Genomic DNA, 22,450 nt, shown 5'->3' with positions numbered 1-22,450 from the left:
GCACGTGTTTGGCTCAACTGCATATTATCATGTGACAGAGTCAAAATTGGATCCAAGGGCAAAGAAGGCTATTTTTATGGGAATTACTTCTGGAGTCAAAGGATATCGCTTATGGTGTCCTATGACAAAGAAAGTAATATTCAGCAGAGATGTTACCTTTGATGAATTTGCTATGGTAAATAAGGTAACAGAAGATACCAAACAAAATGAAGGTGCTTCTAAGCAGGTGGAGTTTGAGGGAAAATTTATTTTTCCTACACAAGAAGCAGAGGAGGAAACAAATGAAGATTACCCTCTGGAAGGAGAGCCAGTAGAGGAGATTCCAACTCAGGAATCTCAACAACAACTTGAATCAATAGCAACCAGCAGGCCAAAAAGAACAATAACGAAACCTGTTCGTCTCATAGAGACGGTTGCTTGTGCAACCTCAATTGTAGCTGATGATGTTCCTACTACTTATAAAGACGCTGTTCAAAGTTCAGAAGAAGATAAGTGGAGGATTTCCATGAATGATGAGATACAGTCCCTTCATCAGAATCATACATGGAGATTGGCCAATCTCCCGAAGGGAAATAAAGCAATTGGGTGCAAATGGGTATTTGCAAAGAAGGAAGGATTTCCTAACCAAGTAGATGTTCGCTACAAAGCAAGATTGGTGGCCAAAGGATATGCTCAAAAGGAGGGAATTGATTACAATGAAGTGTTTTCTCCAGTTGTAAAACATTCCTCCATTAGAATTATGTTGGCTTTGGTAGCACAATTGGATTTGGAACTAGTTCAGATGGATGTAAAAACTGCGTTTTTACATGGAAACTTGGAGGAGGAAATCTACATGACTCAGCCAGAAGGATTCAAAGTTGCTGGAAAAGAAAATATGGTGTGCAAACTTGAAAAATTGTTGTACGGATTGAAACAATCTTCTAGACAATGGTACAAGCGATTTGACGAGTTTATGTTGCGGCAAGGGTACAAGAGAAGCAAATACGATCATTGTGTGTATTTGCACAAGCTTAAAGATGGTTCCTTTGTATATCTTCTCCTATATGTTGATGATATGTTGATAGCTTCCAAGAATTCGGAAGAAATTGATAAGTTGAAGATTCAACTGAAGAAGGAGTTCGAGATGAAGGATTTGGGTGAGGCAAAGAAAATTCTTGGCATGGAGATAATTAGAGATAGACGTTCAAAGAAACTCTGTTTATCTCAAAAGGAATATTTGAAGAGAGTACTTCAACGTTTTGGCATAGATGACAAGACTAAGCCAGTTAGTACTCCACTTGCTTCCCATTTTAAGCTAAGTACTACTATGTCGCCAATGGATGAAGCTGAACGAGAGTATATGTCAAAGGTACCATACGCAAATGTTGTTGGTAGCTTGATGTATGCAATGGTTTGCACAAGGCCTGACATTTCACAAGCTGTTGGAGTTATTAGCAGATATATGCACAATCCAGGGAAGGAGCATTGGCAAGCTGTGAAGTGGATTCTACGGTATATTCATAATACTGTAGATGTCGGGTTAGTTTTTGAGCAGGAAGACAATCAGTTTGTAGTTGGATATTGTGACTCAGATTTTGCGGGTGATATGGACAAACGAAGATCAACTACTGGTTATGTGTTTACTTTTGCAAAGGCACCAGTTAGTTGGAAGTCTATTTTGCAGTCAACAGTTGCTTTGTCTACAACAGAGGCAGAGTACATGGCTATTACAGATGCTGTGAAAGAGGCAATTTGGCTTCAAGGATTGCTAAAGGAGCTTGGTGTTGAACAAAAAGGTATCACAATTTTTTGTGATAGTCAAAGTGCTATTCAATTAGCGAAGAACCAAGTTTATCATGCAAGGACGAAGCACATTGATGTTCGGTATCATTTCGTACGAGAAATCATAGAAGAAGGTGGAGTCACGGTGAAGAAAATTCATACTACAGAGAATCCTGCTGATATGCTGACAAAGGTGGTGACTGCGGTCAAGTTTCAACATTGTTTGGATTTGATCAACATTGTTGAACACTGAAGATTGAAGATGAAGACACAACCAAAATTTGTTATTGAGAGAGAATTGAAAATGTGGAATTTTGCCAAGGTGGAGATTTGTTGAAGTTTGGCAAAATGCCAAAGTCCCACATTGGTTGGGAGTTAAGTTTGGGGGGATTTTTCCCCTATAAAAGAAGGCCTAATGTTTAGGATTGAAACACACCTCTCATTTGCCTTCTCATCTGTTTAAGGCATTTGTATCTTCTCTCTTTAGTATTATTTCACTTGTATTTTTGGAGTGGAATAAAATATTGGTTGTGTCCGAGGAGTAGGCAAAATTAGCCGAACCTCGTAAATTCTGGTGTTCCCTTTATTATTGCTTTATTGTCTTATTTATTTATTATTTGGTGGCTGTCATAATTTTTGGTATAGTAGTTGTGACTTATTCACACTCTATACATTTGGCTTCCGCAACAACACTGTGATCGATCGCGCCCCATGGATGAACTACATTAGAAGAAAGATCACAACTTATAAATTGAAAATGTTCATTAAGATACAAATAGAATAATAGATTCTCATTTGTACATGCATAGAGAAGATTATCGAACAAATGAGGGAGAGAGGGAGTGAAACTGAGAGAGTCGAGTTCCAGAAGAGAGTGAAAATGACATTCGCGTACTGTTTCGGAGAAGAAAGAATCATGAAGGATAAGGTAAAAGGATCTTTTGATGTTTACGAGAAACAGGTTATTGTTGCTTTTTTTATCGGATGTCCCCGAAGGGACAAGTTATTGTTGCTCATCATTTAAAACTCTAGCTATAAATTAAATACCAAACCAAGAACTGGACGGCCCTTGTTATTTCTACCAATATCTCGATACTTCCAACAAGTAAAATCCGCAAAAGGAGCGGGAAATTACGTAAGATGGATCTTTCTCTACAATTTATGTTTTTACCCCGCTAAGAAATGTGTAAGTTACGGCAATTGCTTCAAATTTTGGCAGTGTGCTTTAAATTTTTGATAGTGTGCTTCAAATTCTAGCACTATGCTTTGAAATTCTGGCAGTATATACTTTAAAATTCTAACTGTGCTTCAAAATTCTGGCAGCGTGCTTTAAAAATCTGACAGCACGCTTCAAAATCCTAGCTGCGTGCTTTAAAATTTTGGAAGCGAGGCTATTTCTCCAAAATTTTCTTAGCAAGTTCAAAAAATCACAGTGCCACAAAAGTATCATATTTGTGTCATTCTCCCCAAAATGAGGAAGGGATTTTACCCAAATAGCCAGCTGATTTACTGTTTAATTTTTCTAACTAGTATACAAAGATTATGCACTGATCATATACGGTTATACATCTACCGGTTATTTTTAGTTTAAGCGGTTGAGTAGACAATTATTTAAGTTAATTCTTCAAGGAAAATGATAGGACATGGCCTATGTGAGCATACTAGAAATAGATCCCCCTTGTCTAAGGGTTTCAAGTTTAGCAGGACTAAGACAGAATACCTGGAGTATAAGTTCAGTGCCGAGTCGAGGGAAGTGGTCATGGACGTGACGCTCGAATCACAGGTCATCCCCAAGAGAAGCAGTTTCAAGCATCTTGGGTCGGTTATCCAGGGGATGGGGAAATCGATGAGGATGTTGCACACCGTATAGGGGTGAGTTGGAAGAAGTGGAAGTTAGCATCTAGAGTCCTATGTGACAAAAAGGTGCCACTGAGGCTCAAAGGTAAGTTCTATAGAGCGGTGGTTAGACCAGCCATGTTGTATGGGGCAGAGTATTGGCCGGTCAAGAACTTTCATATCCAGAAGATGAAATTAGCAGAAATAAGGATGTTGAGTTGGACGTACGGGCACACTAGGATGGATATGATTAGGGATGAAGATATTCGAGAGAAGGTGGGCGCGGCCCCGATGGATGACAAGATGTGGGAAGCTAGGCTCAGATGGTTCGGGCACGTGCGGAGGAGAATTCCGAATGCCCCAGTAAGGAGATGTGAGCGGTTGGCTTTGACGAGTATGAGAAGAGGTAGAGGGCGGCCCAAGAAGTATTTGGGAGAGGTGTTCAGGCAGGACATGGCGAGGCTTTAGATTTTCGAGGACATGGCCCTTGATAGGAAGGTGTTGAGGTCTAGCATTAGGGTTGTAGGTTATGAGGTAATGGAGCTCTTGTCTACTTCGTACCGGGTGAGAGGCTAGTCTGATAGGGTTGTGTCCTAGAGTGCTAGTGGTTATTATTGTTTCCACACTTTTCTTTCACTTTTCATAGTACCGAGCCTTTCTTACGTGTTACTGTTATTGTTTTTCATTTATTTTCTGGTACTTATAATGCTATTATTATTTCTATGCTTTCTGTTGTTGATAGTGATATATTGTCTTTTTCATCTGCTTGAGCCGAGGATATATCAAAAACAACCTATACCCCCTTGGGGTAGGCGTAAGGTGTGCGTACACTCTACCCTCCCCAAACCTCACTTGTGGGATTTTACTGGGTTGTTCTTGTTATCGTCTGTCACTTTTTATTGACTGAATTTTGGTAGAGGCAGAGCGTGGAAAATGTAGTTGTTATAACAATTGTCTATCATTATTTTGTCCAACAGGTGATCGTTTATCCATGTGTGGAGCTTAGGTTGCAAGTTGCAAAGAGCGTACTTTGCTGCTCGTCATCGTCCGGGAGAAACCTGCTTTTTATGCTCGTTTAAGAACATTCTAAATTGAGTACTGAAAACCGTATTTAATGTACTATCAGCAATGACCATTTTCGGAAGAAATAGATGGAGTAGTAAAGAACTCATTGCATAAACAAGTGTAATTTATGCATGCTATGAGAGACAGTTTTCATGTCATGCGTCAGCTCTCCAACCCTCGATTCTAGAGGTTTTGAGAAACATGGTCATTGCCAAGATAAAATTAGAGAAACCACAAAATGAGAATGCAACACGTCAATAATTGGATGCTTTAGTTACTGTTCTGCTTATTTTCTTTCTTTTCACGTCTGCTGCAGAAATTTAAGTTCTTAATTCTTCCACCAAACAAAAGGAAAGGGATATATAAAGTGCGATAAAGCATAGGATTTGACTATATAATAAAAATGATCACAAAAGTTGACAATTTTGGGGTATATCCCAGCAAATCAAACGTTTGAGTAATGTTTAGTAGAATCTGCAAGATTCTTGAATGGTTTCCAGCGCCAAGGCAATAGAGGGACACATGCAAGAAGCCTACATCTACGAGATAAATGGGTTGACATTGGCCGATCTCCCAAAGTTCGAAGGAAAAGGAAGTGCACAAGAAGCCTATATCTATGAGATAAATGGACTGAGATTTGCCTATCTTCAACAGTTAATTTTGACTGAGACCTTAGAGCTCACCATCCCATAGCTCTTCAAGTGTTCTGTACTGGCCATAAGTTTCGTGAACAAATGAAGTGCCTCTCAGCAGCCTTGCCTGCATGATGTTCAACAGTAATGTCAATAATCCATGAACTGCATTCTTAGCGAAAATATCTGGTAAAAGGCTTTATATAGCCACTTATCTCAACCATCAAGGAAGTAAAGTATGAGCCTAGAGAGGCAATATGTACCGGTCCAAAAGTCTTCTGTTTGCTTTTGGTACCGAGGGAAGGGGATGGTTGTCTAAGTAGCACATGGAAGTATATGGTAAAAATAGCACGGTATAGCCAATTTTCGGATTGGTCATTAAAAAATAGTCAGCGTTTACAAAGTCAATGAAAAATAGTCACTATTTTGCTGCAATAGAGACCGGTCCAGCATAATATACTGGAGTTCGGTGCACCTGTGTATGAACTCCAGCATATTATGCTGAACCGATATACTTTGCTAGCTCCAGTATAATATACTGGAGCACTGGTGCCCCAAACTCTAGTATATTATGCTGGACTGGTATACTTGTTGGAACTCCAGTATATTATGATGTAGTTCTAGTGTACTTATGCTGGAACTCCATCATATTATGCTGGAGTTCCAACATACTTTCATGAGACTCCAGTATAATATGTTGGAGTTCAAGTATACTTATGCTGGAACTCCAGCATGATATAGTGGCGTATTTTTCGGGTTTTGAACAGTGTTTTTGCTCAAATTTATCTTTACATGAAAAGTAGCTAAATTTCGATTACTTTTAAAATTGGGCTATTTTTGAACGACCCGTTGTAAATCTGGCTATTTTTTAATTTCTCCCAAGTATATGGCCATGCATATTAGCCGTTCATTTGGCACTATGAGTCTGTCACTATTTAGAGGTATCAAAGTGTCTATTCGTAAATTATATGAATGTCACTGCTAAAGGTATCAAAGCACTCATGCCTACAAGTCCAACAGCCATTTCGAATGCACAATGCAAGTCTTGTTTGTGTTTCTTTCTCTATTGTTCTTTCTTCATTTTTTTCCTTGGAACATGGATATTGCTATCTACTGAGAAGAGATATGGCCAATTTCTAGGTCCATCTGCACGTTTAAATTTGAAATTAATATGATAAGAGTTAACAAACTTACAATTCAATCTCAGCAATATCAAAAGAAATTGCCATTACCATGAAAGGATTTACCTGTGGAATTTCTGAGAATTTGGCAAACAAATCATCAGGTATAGACCAGTTCAGTACATCAAGATTCTCTTTGATCCGTGCTTCATGTGTGCTCTTAGGAAGTACACTCTGACCCATTTGAATGCCCCATCGAAGACAAACCTGAGCAGGAGTCTTGCCCAATTTCTCAGCAACTGAGATTACAGCTGGCTGCTTTAGTACATCACTTTTAAGCCAGGTTGTACCAGGAGAACCAAGTGGTGAATAGGCCTGAAATAAAAAGGTGTTAGAAAGGAGTAAAACCATAAACAACTCATTGACAATCCACTCATAAAATCACAGACGATTAGTCAATAGATACCCACAAAAACAATAACGGGACAAATAAATACATCCCCTCCAAAAATTTTCTCATAGTAATCAAATGAAAATAGAAATGGGGAAAAAATCAAATAAATTGACCACAATGTACACAAGAACTAGAAGTGCTTTAGAAATGAACTCACAGAGAGGTGCACTCCCTTGGATTTACAGAAATCCCGCAATTTGGCTTGTTGCCATGAAGGATGGCACTCCACCTGGTTGACAGCAGGAGGAACACGAGCTACTTGCAAAAGATCTCCCAGTTTCTTAGTAGAGAAATTGCTAACACCAATAGCTCTAGCCTTCCCCGAATCATAAAGTTTTTCCATTGCTTGCCATGTGCTAGGTATGTTTGTTGGCATAAGGTTTTCAGGTTTAAAGTCAGCCGAACCAGGCTTCAAAGTGACAGGCCAGTGCATCTACAGAAACCACATAACCAAAAAGACAAAAAAGGAGGAAAAAACGAAAATGTCTCAGTTTATTTTTTACCATAACAACACCATTTAATACAAAAAAATGAAGAAACAGGTAAATAACTTAAATTAGGCAATTTAATGAACCCTCTTTTGATGTTAAAATTTTTTCCAATACACGTAGAAGTCCAATGGCACTATTTAAAGATCTCAGGAGCATCGCGGCAGCTCTTAAATTTTGTCCCGGGGCATCTACCTAAGGGAAGAGTGGGCGCATATTGCAGCAAACGCTTCTAAGAAGTATATATATTAATTTAGAGATTTGGCTTTGAACTAGTTGGCAACTTTAGAAACACTAGCAGAACGAAAGCTTCCTGTTTGGCAGTACTTACGAGGTACAGATCAACGTAGTCCAGCTGCAAGTCTTCTAGAGTTCTGTTTAGTGCCAATGGTACGTCTTCCGGTGCATGATCAGTGTTCCTACAAAAGTTAATACCACCTGAATGTATGAGTATCCTAAAACACTATCGAGATCACAATGATGAAAAAACCAGAGGCCCCACCAGAACCGCTATTGCTAAAAGCCAGGTTTAGAAGTAGTTATTGAATTACCAAGCTATAAGAAAACATATATAATAAAAGAGAGAAATCAACGATGCTAAACAAAAGAGTGATGGTTAACGATTGATGAGAATAACTACACCAAAGTTGAACAAGTCAAATTCATAATGGAAAGAAACTGACTCAGCAAATTCAAATTGTAGGGCCGAGGAACAAGGAGGTAAGTTGTTATAGGAATGTACGGATTAATTACCAGAGTTTGGACGTAACGAAGAGCTCTTCCCTCTTGACAACGCCATCTTTAAACAGCTTCTTCAAAACTTCACCAATCTTTGAAGGAAAAAAATTAGACAAGGAAATATATTTAGTGACAGGTTAATCAAGAAACCAGACCATGTTTTCTAACAAAATGAAACTAGGTTTGAACAAATAGAATAAATCTGACCAGAAAATGTAAACAACAGATTGATCTGAAAAAGAATGATAATAATTGATCACCTTTCCCTAGGTAAAAGATGAATCCAAAAACAGCAACGATTGACACTAGATTTTCCCGTAAGACCTAAATATTGCATGTGCCAGAAAAAACTAGCAAATAGGTGGAATGTCTATCAGCTAATGACACCAATAGGGCACCTAGAGTGCCACCTTAATGACTATTTGCATATGTACTGATTTTCAGATCTTAACATAACAACAACCATAACCTTCCACACTGCAACCATATTCAGGAACAGTAAACAAGATATGTAAAAGCCTCATTAGCACTTAAAATTGAGCCTTGTAAGTTATAACTCTATAAGCCCCTCCATCACGCCGTCTCAATGCAAGACATCCACTGGTTGCAAAACCTCCAAGTTATTGATTTTTACTTTCTTTCATTTGAAAATTAATAAATAAATAAATGTCACTCTCTAATGGTTTAAAAACCTTTCAAACTAGATAGTCATACTGTTAAACATCATCCGCAACCCGCCAACAGATTATTTCCACAAGTTTGTCCCTAAAATGAATCTGGCCCATATAAAGGGGTTTGTTGTAGATATAAAATAAGGGGTGCATTGCAGATATAAGATAAATAAATAGAACTGTCACTTCTATAACAATTTAAGCGTTTAGAAATAAGGGGCATGTTGCAGATATAAAATAAATAAATAAATAAATAAATAAAAGTGTCACTTCTATAACAATTTAAGTATTTAGATGCGTGAATCGCTCACTTCAATACTATGAAAGCTTAGTAAGATTTAAGTCAGATTACCTCCTTTTCATTTTTATAAATTCGAGCACAATCAATATGCCGGTAGCCCACCTGTAGCAAAAAGAAGAAGAGAATAATTAGGTCTAAATTGTGTCAGAATACCAAAATCACTAAGTTGCAAATGACACTTTAAAGTTGTTGAATGCTTAGGACTACCCCAAAGTTGCTTTAGAAGCAGCATGACTTCTTACATCTATTTTGCCAATTATGAGTAAGAACTACAATATGGAAATTAGTTCTCCAGAAGAACAATGCGCCCCCTATATATTTCCATAAACTCAAATAGAAGTTTTAAGACCCATGCACAATTTCAGCATATGTAGGAAGGAATATTTCTTTCACTTTTTTACCACATTTGAACAGGATACTACTGTTATATTTTACAATTAGTCTAGAAAAGAAAATATTAAAGGCAAAAAGCATTCAGAAAATGAATCTCTACTTCTGAATCTAACCACCAAAAGAATCAACTTCTACTAATTGTCTTCAAATTCTTCGTATAAACAAAAACCATGTCCAGAAAGAACACAACTGATTATCAAAGACAATCTTTCTGCCCTCAATACTACCTATTTAATCTTCTTGCACACAAAGACTTAAAAATTTAGCACTATTTCTGATTCCAACATAGTACTCCCTCTATCACGTTTTATGTGGCACACTTTTCCTTTTAGTTTGTCCCAAAAATAACGACGCATTTCTATATTTAGAAACAATTTAACTTTAAACTTCTCATTTTACCCTTAATGAGATGATTTATAACCAAACAAATGTCTATGACTTGTTTTACATCACAAATTTTGAAAAGTCCAATCAAACACCACCACATTAAATGGGACGAAGAAGCATAGTTCTTGACTATTTTAATTTTCCTAACCTTTTTTAATGTTCTGAGGCATAAACCACTCCATAGTCAGCTTAGGATGCTAAAGTAAGGACAAGCACCAGCACAACAACATGGCAAAAGACATAAATCCATCTTTATTCGCATGAGTTGTTTGGTTTTTTTATTCCTAAACTAATTCATAACCACAAAACTAAACAAAATTTAACAAGTGTTTAACTGCATTTTTTGATAAGGATCGTTTGCACTGTATTTCAAAAGCAGAAGGCATTTTTTATATGATGGATTAGGCGTTAGCTCAAAGGAACAGGATATAAGTCTATCAAAGTTTATTTTTGATATATTTAAAAAACAGAGCATAAATAATGTATAAAACTCAAAAGTTAACATATTAAAAATTAATCTAAATAAGAATTAAGTCACAAAATAAAATCATACTTACATTAAGTATAGTCAAGAAAAGCATTAAATAAAAAACGTCCTGAGTCGCAAAATACGTAAGCATGCAATAAACAAATTCCTATATATCAAACATTATCTACAGAATTTCTGCTTAAGTTAGATCGAAAAAATAAAAATTAAGAGCATCAACTTTTTAATTCTTAAATAATTAAATCTACATAGACAGAAACTAATATTCACACACGTACACACATATATGGTGAGAGAGAGTAAGCATACCTTGATAGCAATCTCAACAGCGTGGCCGACGACGCCAGGATCGGACTGCCACGTTCCCAAACCTACTGACGGCATCTTGGCACCAGTGTTCAACTCAAAGTATCGAATTGCCGCCGCCATTGATACAAACAGAGGAGGAAAATTGAAAAGACGAAAGTGAATTGTACACAGCAAAAACACAGTCACATAGCAATGCGAATTGCATTTTGCTCTCCTCCTCTCACATTTAATATAAGCGAGAGAATCGTGCGTCAGTTACAGCTAGTCTCTTGAGATACTGCCACGTGGCTTATCATCTTACCGTTTGATCTTGAAAGACGTTGATCTAGCCGGTTATATGTGCGAAAGTTTGAGGGTCTTTAAGTCTTTTTCCTAAAAAATTCCTGGCATTAGACGGCAGCATCCAAATAATTTGGAGGTGTAAATCCATTTGAATTATTGAATATGTCATGTTTGACCCGGCTATTTCTTTTTTATTTATTTACATAAATAACAACAACAAAAACAACAAAAAAATTCAGTATGCTCCCAATAGGTGGGGTCTGGAGGATTAATATGTAAGCAGACCTTACCCTATCTAATGAGGCTGTTTTTAATAGACTCTCGGCTCAGGAAGGGTAAAAAGAGGAGGAAAGCAAGGAAGGAAGCGAAAAGAAAAAGAGAGAGATAAATGATAAGTAGTACCAAATAATAACAACAGGGAATACAATACATGAGACGAACAAAATCACATAACGTGAAAATCTAAGAATATGAAGGGACATGCATGCTACTAAGACAATCGGTGAATGACTAAAAACTACCCACTAACCTTCTACCTTAATACTCGACCTCCACACCTCCTCTCAAGGGTCATGTACTCACTGAACTGAAGCAATGCCATATCTACCTCCTCGTTTCAATTTATATTATACAGTTTGATTTGACGGAGTTAAGGAAAAAAAAACTTTTGAAACTTATGTTCTTAAAACATAAGGATAAAAGTTTTGTGGAGCAATAATATTTGTGTGTATAAAACTTTCTCATAAAAGGTAAAATGGTCAAAACAAAAAGTTAAAGTTAAATTATCTCAAAATAAAAAATATGTCATTATTTTTAGAACATATTAATAAAAAAAAGTATATCATATAACTTAAAGCGGAGGGATTATCAACTAATAATCATAATCAAGAAGTTATTTTGTTGATTATAACTGAGTAATCATAATTCAACTGAACTGTGAAGTGTAAGTGAAACTTTGAGAATAACAGCAATGATAGTTTAGGGCTACTATTGATTTTTTTACCCCAATTACAGAAGTGTTGGGGAAAAAAAAAGTATCGTGCTAGAAATTTAAATTCGTTGGACAGGAGTTTTTTCGTTTTTTTATTGTCAGAATTTTAAAGCACATAGCAGTAATGTTGATCGAGAGGATTTTATCACAAAACTTGATGAATCATCAAAAAAATTCACTATTGAAGCTGAAAATTCTTGTGATCATCATAATTCTTAGTGCTTTAAAATTCTGGCACTAAAAATTCTAGTGATCGTTAGAATTTCTAGTGCTTTTAAAAATTTGGCATTAAAAATTTTGGTGTCCGTCAGAATTTTTGATGCTATAATTTCTGTCTATTTTCCCAATATTTTTTTGATGGATCTATATATATATATAATTGAGGGAAAAGAAAAGATGACTTGGAGCTTCTCTTTTACCAAGAATTCTATTTACTCTTTTTTCTCCTTTTTTTGACTTCTTTCCCCTTATTTTTTTATTTATTTTATTTTTATATAGCCCAATATATCATTAATTTCTTTCTTTCTTAACTACCATTTATACTCTTTCTCCTCCTATTACTAACGCCTCCTCTCCTTCTTATTCTTAATTATCATTTATACACTTTCCGAAACGTTCCTCCTCCTCTCCTTCTTATTAGTTTCATTCTCCTTCCTCATTTAAACATATATATTTATTTTCTTCCTTCACTCATATTTTAATGTGATTGTCATTTAATTAGTATTAGTAACTAATCTTAGTTGCACATAATTCAAAAATATATTCTAACATACTTGGTTATTTTTCAGGTTCTGGAGACATAATATTTGCAACCTGAAATTTTGGATGATGTTGGTAATGTGTAATTTTTTTCTTTTTAATTGGTTAGGATTAACTACAATCTCACTTTTGTGGCAATACTCTACATATTTGGTTATTTTTGGTTAATGCGACATATACTGCCTGCAATTTTAGCAGATGTTGGTCATGTATAATCTTTCTTTTTCAATTGGTTATGTTTAATGATAATATCATTTTTGTAAAGATTGTGCATATTTATTTATATGAAATAGTGTAGTTTGTAGATTTATTCAGGTGTTTGTCACAAAGGCAAATTATTTTTCAGTTTTGGAGACATAATATTTGCAGCCTGAAATTTTGGTGGATGTTGGTCAAGTGTAATTTTTCCTTTTCAGTTGGTCGGGATTAACTACAATCTCACTTTTGTGGCAATATCCTAACATATTTGGTTATTCTTGGTTCATGAGATATATTTACAGCTTGAAATCTTAGCATATGTTAGTCATGTATAATATTTTCTTTTCAATTAGTTATGTTTAACGATAATCTCACCTTTGTAAAGATTGTGCATGTGTATTTATATTTAATATTGTAATTTGCAGATTCATTCGGGTGTTTGTCACAAAGACAAATTAGGAGAACAAAAAAGGAGTACTTTATCTTAGTGAGGGAGGAAAACACAAATTAGAGGGAGAACAAGAAAGGAAAGTGAAATAAAAGGAAGGAAAAGAAAAAAAATCGTACATTTCTTTTTTCTTTTTACGCAATGATCATGTAATATGACATATTTATCGCTAAGAAACACATTTATAATTATATGAAAAAGTCTTGAAGCTAATTGAAGAAATATTTGTATGTACTACAATTTTTTCAAATTATAAAATTAAAATTATGAAGGACTTTTTTATACATTAATTTATTTTTGTGATCGCGCGAAATGCGGCAAATTTACTAGTTCCAAATATAAACAGTGATCTAAAAAAATCACCCGGTGCAAGTTACAACATGGAAATGGCCCGACTAGTTTTTAGTTTTAGATGTCCAGTTAATACTACATTTTGGTATAAATGTTTCTTCTTTCTAAAGAGTTTCGTTCTATTTCAGGTTATTAGCTGTTTTGTGTTTATATTGTACTTTCTTTCAAAAAAAAAAAAAAATCAGTACATTAAAACGATACTAGTTAATCCTTATATACGATCCTTTGTTATGATTTCTGTAATTAAGTTTATTTAGACAAGCCCAAATACTATAGATATCCAATAAAATTCTCTTGAAACCGTTAATGTCATAAAAATTAGGGAAAAGGTATAAATATCCCCTCAACTTATGACCGAAATTTCAATTACATATTGTTCCTTTATGGGGTTCTATTATCCCTTAAACTATTCTAAAGTGGAATAAACATCTCCTTGAAATGTCATAACCATGGGAGGTGAAACACACTCGCCTGCATGTGTATATTTTGTTACTCTCTTTTTTCTCCCTCATTATGTTTCTTATTTTAATCTATTATTCTATTCTTTCATGACTAATAGCAACAACATGACAACAATGACGTCCAAAATTTTAATTCTCCGATTTTGATTTCGGTTCAAAAATTAATATTCACGTATGATAATTCTTTTGCCGTTGTTGCTGCCGAATTTTAAAGAAAAGAACTGTATATTTTCGAAAAGAAAGGAAAAAGATGTTAGTTTAAGTTAATGTCATAATTAATTAAGTGTAATACATATAATCAAATTTAAATTTATTTTCTTGCTAATGCAAAGATAAGAATAAATTCATATTAGATTGAGGAAAAAATACCAATCTAAAGTTAAAAATAAATTTTCAAAGGAATGATGTTGTAAATGGAGCTCAATACCTTTCAATGTTGGCTTTGTAAGTTGGGAAAGAAGAAGAAAAATAAAAGACAAAAGATTACGAAAAGAAAAAGAAATATGTAATTTTTGGGCTTCTAACTCTCTTACAACAACAACATCCCAGTATAATCTCACAAGTGAGGTCTGGGGAGGGTAGTATGTACGCAGACCTTATCCCTACCCCGAGGGGCAGAGAGGCTGTTTCCAGGAGACCCTCAACTCAAGAAAACACCAAGTGACGATATATTAGTACTATTGATAGACTCAATATATAATAACATAAAATACATAACATACATAAAAGAAATTAAAATAGCAAAATAACAGTCATATTAAGAGAATATAGGAAATATGAGAGAGATGGAAGGTAAACTAATATCCAGCGTATAAAGCCCTGCATCAGTAGCTAACCATAGTATCCTAAGCCTAACTCCTAACGGGCTAGTCTCACTCTAGTGCGTTGTAGAAATATTCACAACTTCCCCCTAACCTTCAACCTTAATGTTCGACCTCCACAATTCCCTGTCTAGGGCCATGTCCTCAGTAATCCTAAGTCGCGTCATGTCCTGCTTGATCACCTCTCCCCAATACTTCTTAGGTCTCCCTCTACCTCTCCTCGTACCCACCACCGCCAATCGCTCACACCTCCTCACAGGTGCATCAGTGCACCTCCCTCTATTGGGGCTTCTAACTCTCTTAAAGAGAGTGAATTTAAGGTGGCAATAATTTCACTTTATAATAGTTCAGGCGGTAATAAGATTCTCGAAAAGGAAACGTGTTTAGTTGGAACTCCGATTATAGGTTGAGATGCGACAATCCATTTAAATTTTATTATTACTTTGGAGATTAAAGAAGAAAATGGACGTAATAATAAAGCAAATTAAACTCACATTTATTTTGTGAGATACTATTAGCAATATCATATCAATAGGCTATAAACCTTGATTCTGTTTATCTTTTAGGAGCCGCAACGTAACTTTACTTTATAAGGCTAAAGGCTAAGAGCCCGTTTGGATTGGCTTAAAAAATGACTTTTACTTTTAAGTGCTGGAACTTGTTTTATAAATAAGCAGTTAAATGTTTGGATAAAAGTGCTGAAACTTAAAAAAAGTTATTGAAGTGTTTGGTAAATAAGTGTTGGTAGGCACTTTTTTCTCTTAAAAAGACAAAAATATCGCATAAAACAAATCAAGAACCTACATCTTCCTCTTGCTTATTATGTAACAATCTGTCAAACCTTGATTTCTATAAGTTGATCATGACCAAACATAAAACTTGCAAAAAGATTGTTACCATATTTTTTTAAAATGTAAAGCCTTAAAATCATATTTGGGAGTAGTTGGATGTTTTAGGATGAAGAACACAGAAAATTTGGGAGTAGTTTGGGAAAGAAGAACACAAAGTGTCGAAGATGAAGGAGAAGAACAAACTTACCGTCGAAGATGAAGGAGAAGAAGAGGAAAGAAGATGAACAGAAAGTGGGAGTAGTTGGATGTTTTAGGATTTACTTGACGAGGGTAGTTTTGGGATTAGTAAAAGTTATAAGGGACAAGTAAGTAATTTTGTTGGTCAAAATAAGATGGCTTTTAGGCCAAAAACGGAGAAGTTAGGATATCCTAACTTGTGGCTTTTAGCTTTTTTTTAAGTTTTTTTTAACTTTTTTTAAGCTGTTTTCTTTTTTGCCAAACACTTCAAACATCTAAAAATGGCTTAAAAACTGGTTTGACCAGCTTTTAAGCCAATCCAAACAGGCTCTAAAGCCAGGCGGCCCCAGCCGTGTAAAATACCCTTACATTCATTTTATTTTTTTGGCTTCTTTGATTTTAGATTTTAGCTTCTTAGAATAGCCTCTAGTCCCCTCCGGCAACTTCTTAATTGTATTTATTTAGCAAAAATGGCGACAACCGAGAACTGGTGGGCCTGAATATTTGATCATTATTATTCATATACTCTTTTAAAAAAGTGTGGCTAGTTTTAAAAAAGTGGGGCTCTCTTAAGTTTATTGCTAATATGGGCAGCTAGTCTAATTAATTCTTTCGATAACTCTAGATGCTTAAGGGTGAAATTCAAAACTAGCCAAATTTACAACCGGACGTTCAAAAATAGCCCAGTTTCAAAAATAATCAAAATTTAGTCACTTTTCATGTAAAAATAAATCTGAACGAAAATACTGTTCAAAACCCGAAAAATACGCTAGTATATTATGTTGGAGTTCCAGCATAAGTATACTTGAACTCCAGCATATTATACTGGAGTTCCAGGATAAGTATGCTGGAACTTCAGCATAATATGATGGAGTTCCAGCATAAGTACACTAGAACTCCAGCATAATATACTGGAGTTCCAGCAAGTATACCGGTCCAGCATAATATACTGGAGTTTGGAGCACCGGTGCTCCAGTCTCCAGTATATTATACTGGAGCCAGCAAAGTATACCGGTCCAGCATAATATGCTGGAGTTCATACACAGGTGCACCGAACTCCAGTATATTATGCTGGACCGGTCTCTGTTGCAGCAAAATAGTGACTATTTTTCATTGACTTGGTAAACGCTGGCTATTTTTAAACGACCTGTCCGAAAACTGGCTATACCGTGCTATTTTTACTTAGAGAATCAATTATTTCCATAGAGACTATAAGTTACAATGTCTACAAATTTCCTCAGAGCAATAAAGAAATATAGGAGTATTATCTTATATATTCTACTAATAAGAATAATTTATTTGGATTAATTTCTTTTTTCTTTATCGTCTAATTATATTCCTTCTCCTCTAGAAACAAATGGCATTTGGATGGCCACTATTATTGCATGCCAATTTGATTCTGATAAGATGTTATCGTGTTAACAGTAATCAATCAGTCGAATGACTTAATATTTTAATTGAAATTAGATCAAAAGTACTTTATAGGTAAATACTTACTAGTATTCCGTGCTTACAATCAAGCCAAACTAAACAATTTAAAGGTTAAAAAATCAAAGTGAAAATACATATATTGTATTTATTGATTTGATGTAATATTGGACGTGAATAAATTTTATCCGTACTATTTATGCTAATAAACTTACTATCAAGTTATCAACTAGTATAAGCTAAAGTAGTTATGGCCTATGTATATATATATAATTATTAACAAATCCTTCTTCTCTATACTTGTTAAAGAAAGAAGGCAGAATAGCCTAGTAGACCATTGTACTTGTTCCGGTTTGACATCCCGATCCTCCTACTTCATTTGTTTTTATCCAGACACTTTAACTTGATCAAAGTCTATATTTTAAACTCCTATGACCGTTGACCAAGCACATATGACAAAATAATGGTTAAGCTGGATAAAATGAATGTAATTCACGCGAATAATGAGCGTGAATATGAACATTTTGAACCAAAAATAATTAAAATAAGAAGAAAAAATCAATAAAATAAGTAAAAAGGAAAAGAAAAGAAAAAAGAAAAAGAGATATGTCTATTTCTGTTCTTTCCCATACCCATCCCATTCATCTCTTTTTTCTGTAAGCCCATCCCGTACCCACCCCCTCCCTTTTTGTTCCCTCTGTACCTTCTTCTTCTTCCAAGTAAATATTTACAATCTCAACTTGTTTACATCCCAATCAATTGTTCTCAAATAAGATTGATCTCAAACACAAATAGAATTGTTATCTAGGATTCGAAAATCTGAGGTTGTGATGATAATTTTTTCTTCTGTCTCCAATCTCTTGCCTTGTCTTCAATATTATAGATTTGAGCCTCAATTGGAAGGTTATTTTCTAAAGTGCAAACCTACATGCTCTTTTCCGTTAAATTTTGAAATTCGAAGGTAAAAACCAACAGCCTTTGTTACGCCATTGATTTCCTCCATTTTCGATCTCTGTTCCGCCATTGATTTTCCTCCATTTTCAATCTCCGTTTCACTATCGATTTTTCTCCATTTTCAATCTCTGTTCCGCCAGTGATTTCCCTACATTTTCAGTCTCTATTTTGCCATTGATTTTCCTCCATTAAAAAAACCAACAACCCTTGTTTAAGCAGACAGGATTTAAGTGGGCTTTGGACATAAAAATCCTAGTAACGATGACGGAGAAGAGGGGAGATACAGAAGCGGTTCATACTTTCTAAGCCCTAACTAAGCGAGTAAGTGTAAAATGAGGGAAAATTTGTTAGGACCGAAAAATTCTCCCCCTTGGCCGGAATTTTCTGACAAAATAAATTTGATCCACCTTTTTCACATAGCCTTCAACAGGCCGCATCTCTAAATCTCCACCACAAAGTTTGTCTCAACGTGCGTAGCACACCGGTCAAATTTCTCAGAAAAAAATCATGATTATCGTCAAATATGTTGCGTCTAGAACTGAACCCGCCAAGATGAACCTATCTTGAACCTCGCTCTGATACCACTTGTTAGGACCCAAAAAATCAGGTGTCATGCGGAATCTAGCAAAGCAAACTTTGAACGACGATAAATCATACAACAAGAGAAATATACCAAAAGAGACACAAACATTTAACGTGGTTCGATCAACTGACCTACATCCACAGGGGGGATGAGCAATCCACTATAATAAAAAGAGAGTACAAAATATCGAGAGAACAACCTCACGAAGAGACAAACACAAGTGACACACTAACACTTGTCCCGTAAAGTTCTCCCCCTAAACAAGACTCTCAAGCTCTCTATGGCTACATTGTGGATGCTACTGAATGAGAAGGAAGGATCCTCAATTATATAAGTCCAAACCTTTTCCTACAAGAAAAAGGACTAGCCAACTATAGGAGAATTATAATGTTCGGAGAAACAAGATGAAAGACTTGTTGTTCGTGAAGAAGATGCATCTACCCGTTTTTTAAGCTCATAAACCCGAGAGTATATCCGATGAAGATTGGGATTTCGAGCACCAACAAGTATGTGGATATATATGACAATGGTTTGAAGATAATGTTCGCAACCATGTTGTGAACGAGATACATGCTAGATCATTGTGGGAAAAGCTAGAGACTCTTTATGCTTCAAAAATCGGGAACAAAAAATTGTTTCTGGATGACCTTTAAATACAAGGAAGGCAGCCCTATCCTTGATCACATAAATAATTTTCAGAGCGTCCTTGATCACCTATCTGGAATGGGAGTTAATTTTGATAATGAGATACAAGGACTTTGGCTTCTTAATACTCTGCCAGACTCTTAGGAAACTCTTCGTGTTTCTTTGACAAATTCAGCTCCTGGAGGTAAGGTGGCCATGGAATATGCCAAGAGTGGTGTGGTGAACAAGGAAGTAAGGAGAAAATCTCAGGGTTCGTCCGCACAAGCAGATATCTTGGTTACAGAAGACCGGGGGAGAGATAGAACAAGAGGCTCGTGGATAGAGGTAAAAGTAGAAGTAAGTCAAGGTCCAAATACTATAATATTACATGCAATCACTGTGGCAAGAAAGGACACATCAAAAGGTTTTGCTGCAAGTTGAATCAAGACACTAGAGAAGGAAAGGAAGCTGAAATAATGAGAACAATGTTGCTGCTATTGTTCAAGATGACCTTCTTTTTGCTTATGATGAAAACATCATCAATTTGGTATCTCATGAGACGAGTTAGATAGTAGATTCTGGAGCTACCTCACATGTCACACCAAGAAAAGATTTTTTCTCATCTTATACTCATGTTGATTCTGGAGTGTTAAAGATGGGTGATGCCAGTGAAGTTAAGGTGTTTGGTATTGGCATAGTTTGTTTGAAAACTAATAATGGTTCAACATTAGTTCTTCAAGATGTCAAGCATGCTCCAGACTTTCCTTTCTATTTGATCTCCGCAGGAAGATTAGACGATGAAGGTTACCATAATGCCCTCTTTAATGGCCAATGGAAGCTCACCAAGGGCTCGTTAGTAGTGGCTCGAGGAGTCAAGTCTGGTCAATTATATGTGACACAAGGCTCTATTCTTAATGACTCCATAAATCTGGTGGAAAGTAATACTTTATCAGAATTGTGGCACCGAAGACTGATTCATATAAGCGAGAGGGGGATTACGTGTTTGGCTAAGAAAAGTTTGCTTTCTTGAATGAAACAAGCAAAACTGAAAAGGTGTATCCATTGTTTAGCTGGCAAACAGAAAAGGGTTTCCTTTCATAGCCATCCTCCCTCAAGAAAGCCCGATTTATTGGAGCTAGTACACTCTGATTTGTGTGGTCCTTTTAAAGTAAAGTCAAAAGGTGGTGCATTTTACTTTGTGACCTTCATTGATGATCATTCTCGTAAGCTCTGGGTGTATCCTTTGAAATCTAAAGATCAAGCACTTAGTGTGTTTAAGGAATTTTAGGCCTTAGCTGAGAGACAAACGGGGAAGAAATTAAAATGTATTCGCACTAACAATGGTGGTGAATATTGTGGTCCCTTTGATAATTATTGCAAGGAAAAAGGAATTTGTCATCAGAAAACTCTACCCAAGACACCTCAATTGAATGGTTTGGCAGAGAGGATGAATAGAACTCTAGTTGAGAGAGTTAGATGCTTACTTTCAGAGGCTAAACTTCCAAATACATTTTTGGGCGGAAGCACTTAACACTGTTGCCTATGTTATCAATTTGTCTCCTGCAGTTGCTTTGGATGGTTTGGTTTGCCAAAGATGTTTCTTATGATCACCTGAGAGTTTTTGGGTGTAAAGCTTCCTAAAGATGAGAGATCGAGACTAGATGTCAAAACTAAGCAGTGCATCTTTATCGGTTATGGTCAAGATGAGTTTGGGTATCGTTTTTATGATCCAGTTGACAATAAACTTATTAGAAGTCGTGATGCAATATTCTTTGAAGACCAAACTATTGAAGATATTGACAAAGCTGAGAAGATAGACTCTCAGAGTAATGAAAGCTTAGTTGATATTGATCCAGTTTCAATTGCTAAGGCACCTATTGCACATGAAGGAACCCAAGGCAATGATAGAGATAGTGATCAAGATCAAAACAATCATCATGGTATAAATGTTATGGATGCTCCAGTTGACAAAGTTGTGGTTGATCAGCAACCAATTCCTGCATAGGTAACTACTTCGAATGCTCCTGAAACTTCTCTTAGAAGATCGACAAGGGAGAAGCAAAAATACATGCGATATCCTCCTAATGAGTATGTACTTTTGACTGACATGGGAGAACCCGGAAATTATGATGAAGCCATGCAAGATACTCACAAAGATCAGTGGATCAAAACGATGGAAGATGAGATGAAGTCACTCCATGAGAATGGCACATATGAGTTAGTGAAATTGCCGAAAGGTAAGAGAGCTTTATCTAACAAATGGATATTCAGAATAAATCAAGATAACCATACCTCTGCGCCTAGATACAAGGCGAGGTTAGTTGTTAAAGGTTTTGACCAGAAGAAGGGAGTTGACTTTGATGAAATTTTCTCCCCTGTTGTGAAGATGTCTTCTATTCGTGTGGTCCTAGGCTTAGCTGCAAGTCTAGATTTAGAGGTTGAGCAGATGGATGTCAAGACTGCTTTCCTTTATAGTGATTTAGATGAGGATATTTATATGGAGCAACCTGAGGGTTTTGTAACTAAGGGAAAAAAATTATGTCTGCAAATTGAAAAAGAGCATGTATGGATTGAAACAAGCTCCAAGGCAATGGTATTTGAAGTTTGAATCTGTCATAGAAGAACAAGGGCACAAGAAAACTTCTTCAGACGACTGTGTATTTTTCCAGAAGTTCTCTGATGATGATTTTATTATTTTATTGCTTTATCTAGATGACATGCTTATTGTTGGCAAGAATAAATCCAGAATTGCAGTCCTTAAGAAGCAGTTGAGCAAATCGTTTGCGATGAAGGACTTGGGGCCAGCAAAGAAAATCTAGGGCATTCAAATCCACCGACATAGAGATAGAAATGAGTTATTTCTGTCCCAAAAGCAATAC

At 35.8% G+C, this 22,450-nt stretch overlaps 1 protein-coding gene across 2 annotated transcripts; it reads right to left on the bottom strand.

Annotated features, from left to right (window-relative positions):
- Positions 1-5,027: 5,027 nt before the first annotated feature.
- On the bottom strand, positions 5,028-10,855 carry LOC107767146 (aldo-keto reductase family 4 member C10). 2 transcript variants are annotated; one of them, XM_016586069.2, is made up of 7 exons: positions 10,644-10,854; positions 9,119-9,169; positions 8,111-8,187; positions 7,689-7,776; positions 7,027-7,302; positions 6,542-6,790; positions 5,028-5,421 (listed from the first exon to the last, which is right to left on the bottom strand). In XM_016586069.2, exons 1-7 carry the CDS (start codon positions 10,761-10,763, stop codon positions 5,335-5,337), a joined length of 948 nt encoding a protein of 315 aa, XP_016441555.1. In that variant the 5' UTR covers positions 10,764-10,854; the 3' UTR covers positions 5,028-5,334. The 2 variants fall into 2 exon arrangements, with proteins under 2 accessions (XP_016441555.1, XP_016441556.1); XM_016586070.2 differs by lacking the exon at positions 5,028-5,421 and adding an exon at positions 6,275-6,440 and having other exon boundaries at positions 10,644-10,855.
- Positions 10,856-22,450: the final 11,595 nt, after the last annotated feature.

Source organism: Nicotiana tabacum, chromosome 10 (genome assembly GCF_000715075.1).
Source record: "Nicotiana tabacum cultivar K326 chromosome 10, ASM71507v2, whole genome shotgun sequence".
Classification (NCBI taxonomy): Eukaryota; Viridiplantae; Streptophyta; class Magnoliopsida; order Solanales; family Solanaceae; genus Nicotiana; species Nicotiana tabacum.
Note: the sequence above shows the minus strand (reverse complement) of the source record. Positions and strands in the feature narration are given on the sequence as shown.

What these genes read in the sequence shown, in the direction of transcription:
- LOC107767146 (XM_016586069.2), bottom strand. Translation starts at nt 10,763, where the DNA reads ATGGCGGCGGCAATTCGATACTTTGAGTTGAACACTGGTGCCAAGATG. An exon ending in TTCGTTACGTCCAAACTCTG is followed by an intron (nt 7,777 to 8,110) that starts GTAATTAATCCG and finishes TAACTTTTGTAG; the next exon opens with GAACACTGATCATGCACCGG. An exon ending in ACTACGTTGATCTGTACCTC is followed by an intron (nt 7,303 to 7,688) that starts GTAAGTACTGCC and finishes TGGTTTCTGTAG; the next exon opens with ATGCACTGGCCTGTCACTTT.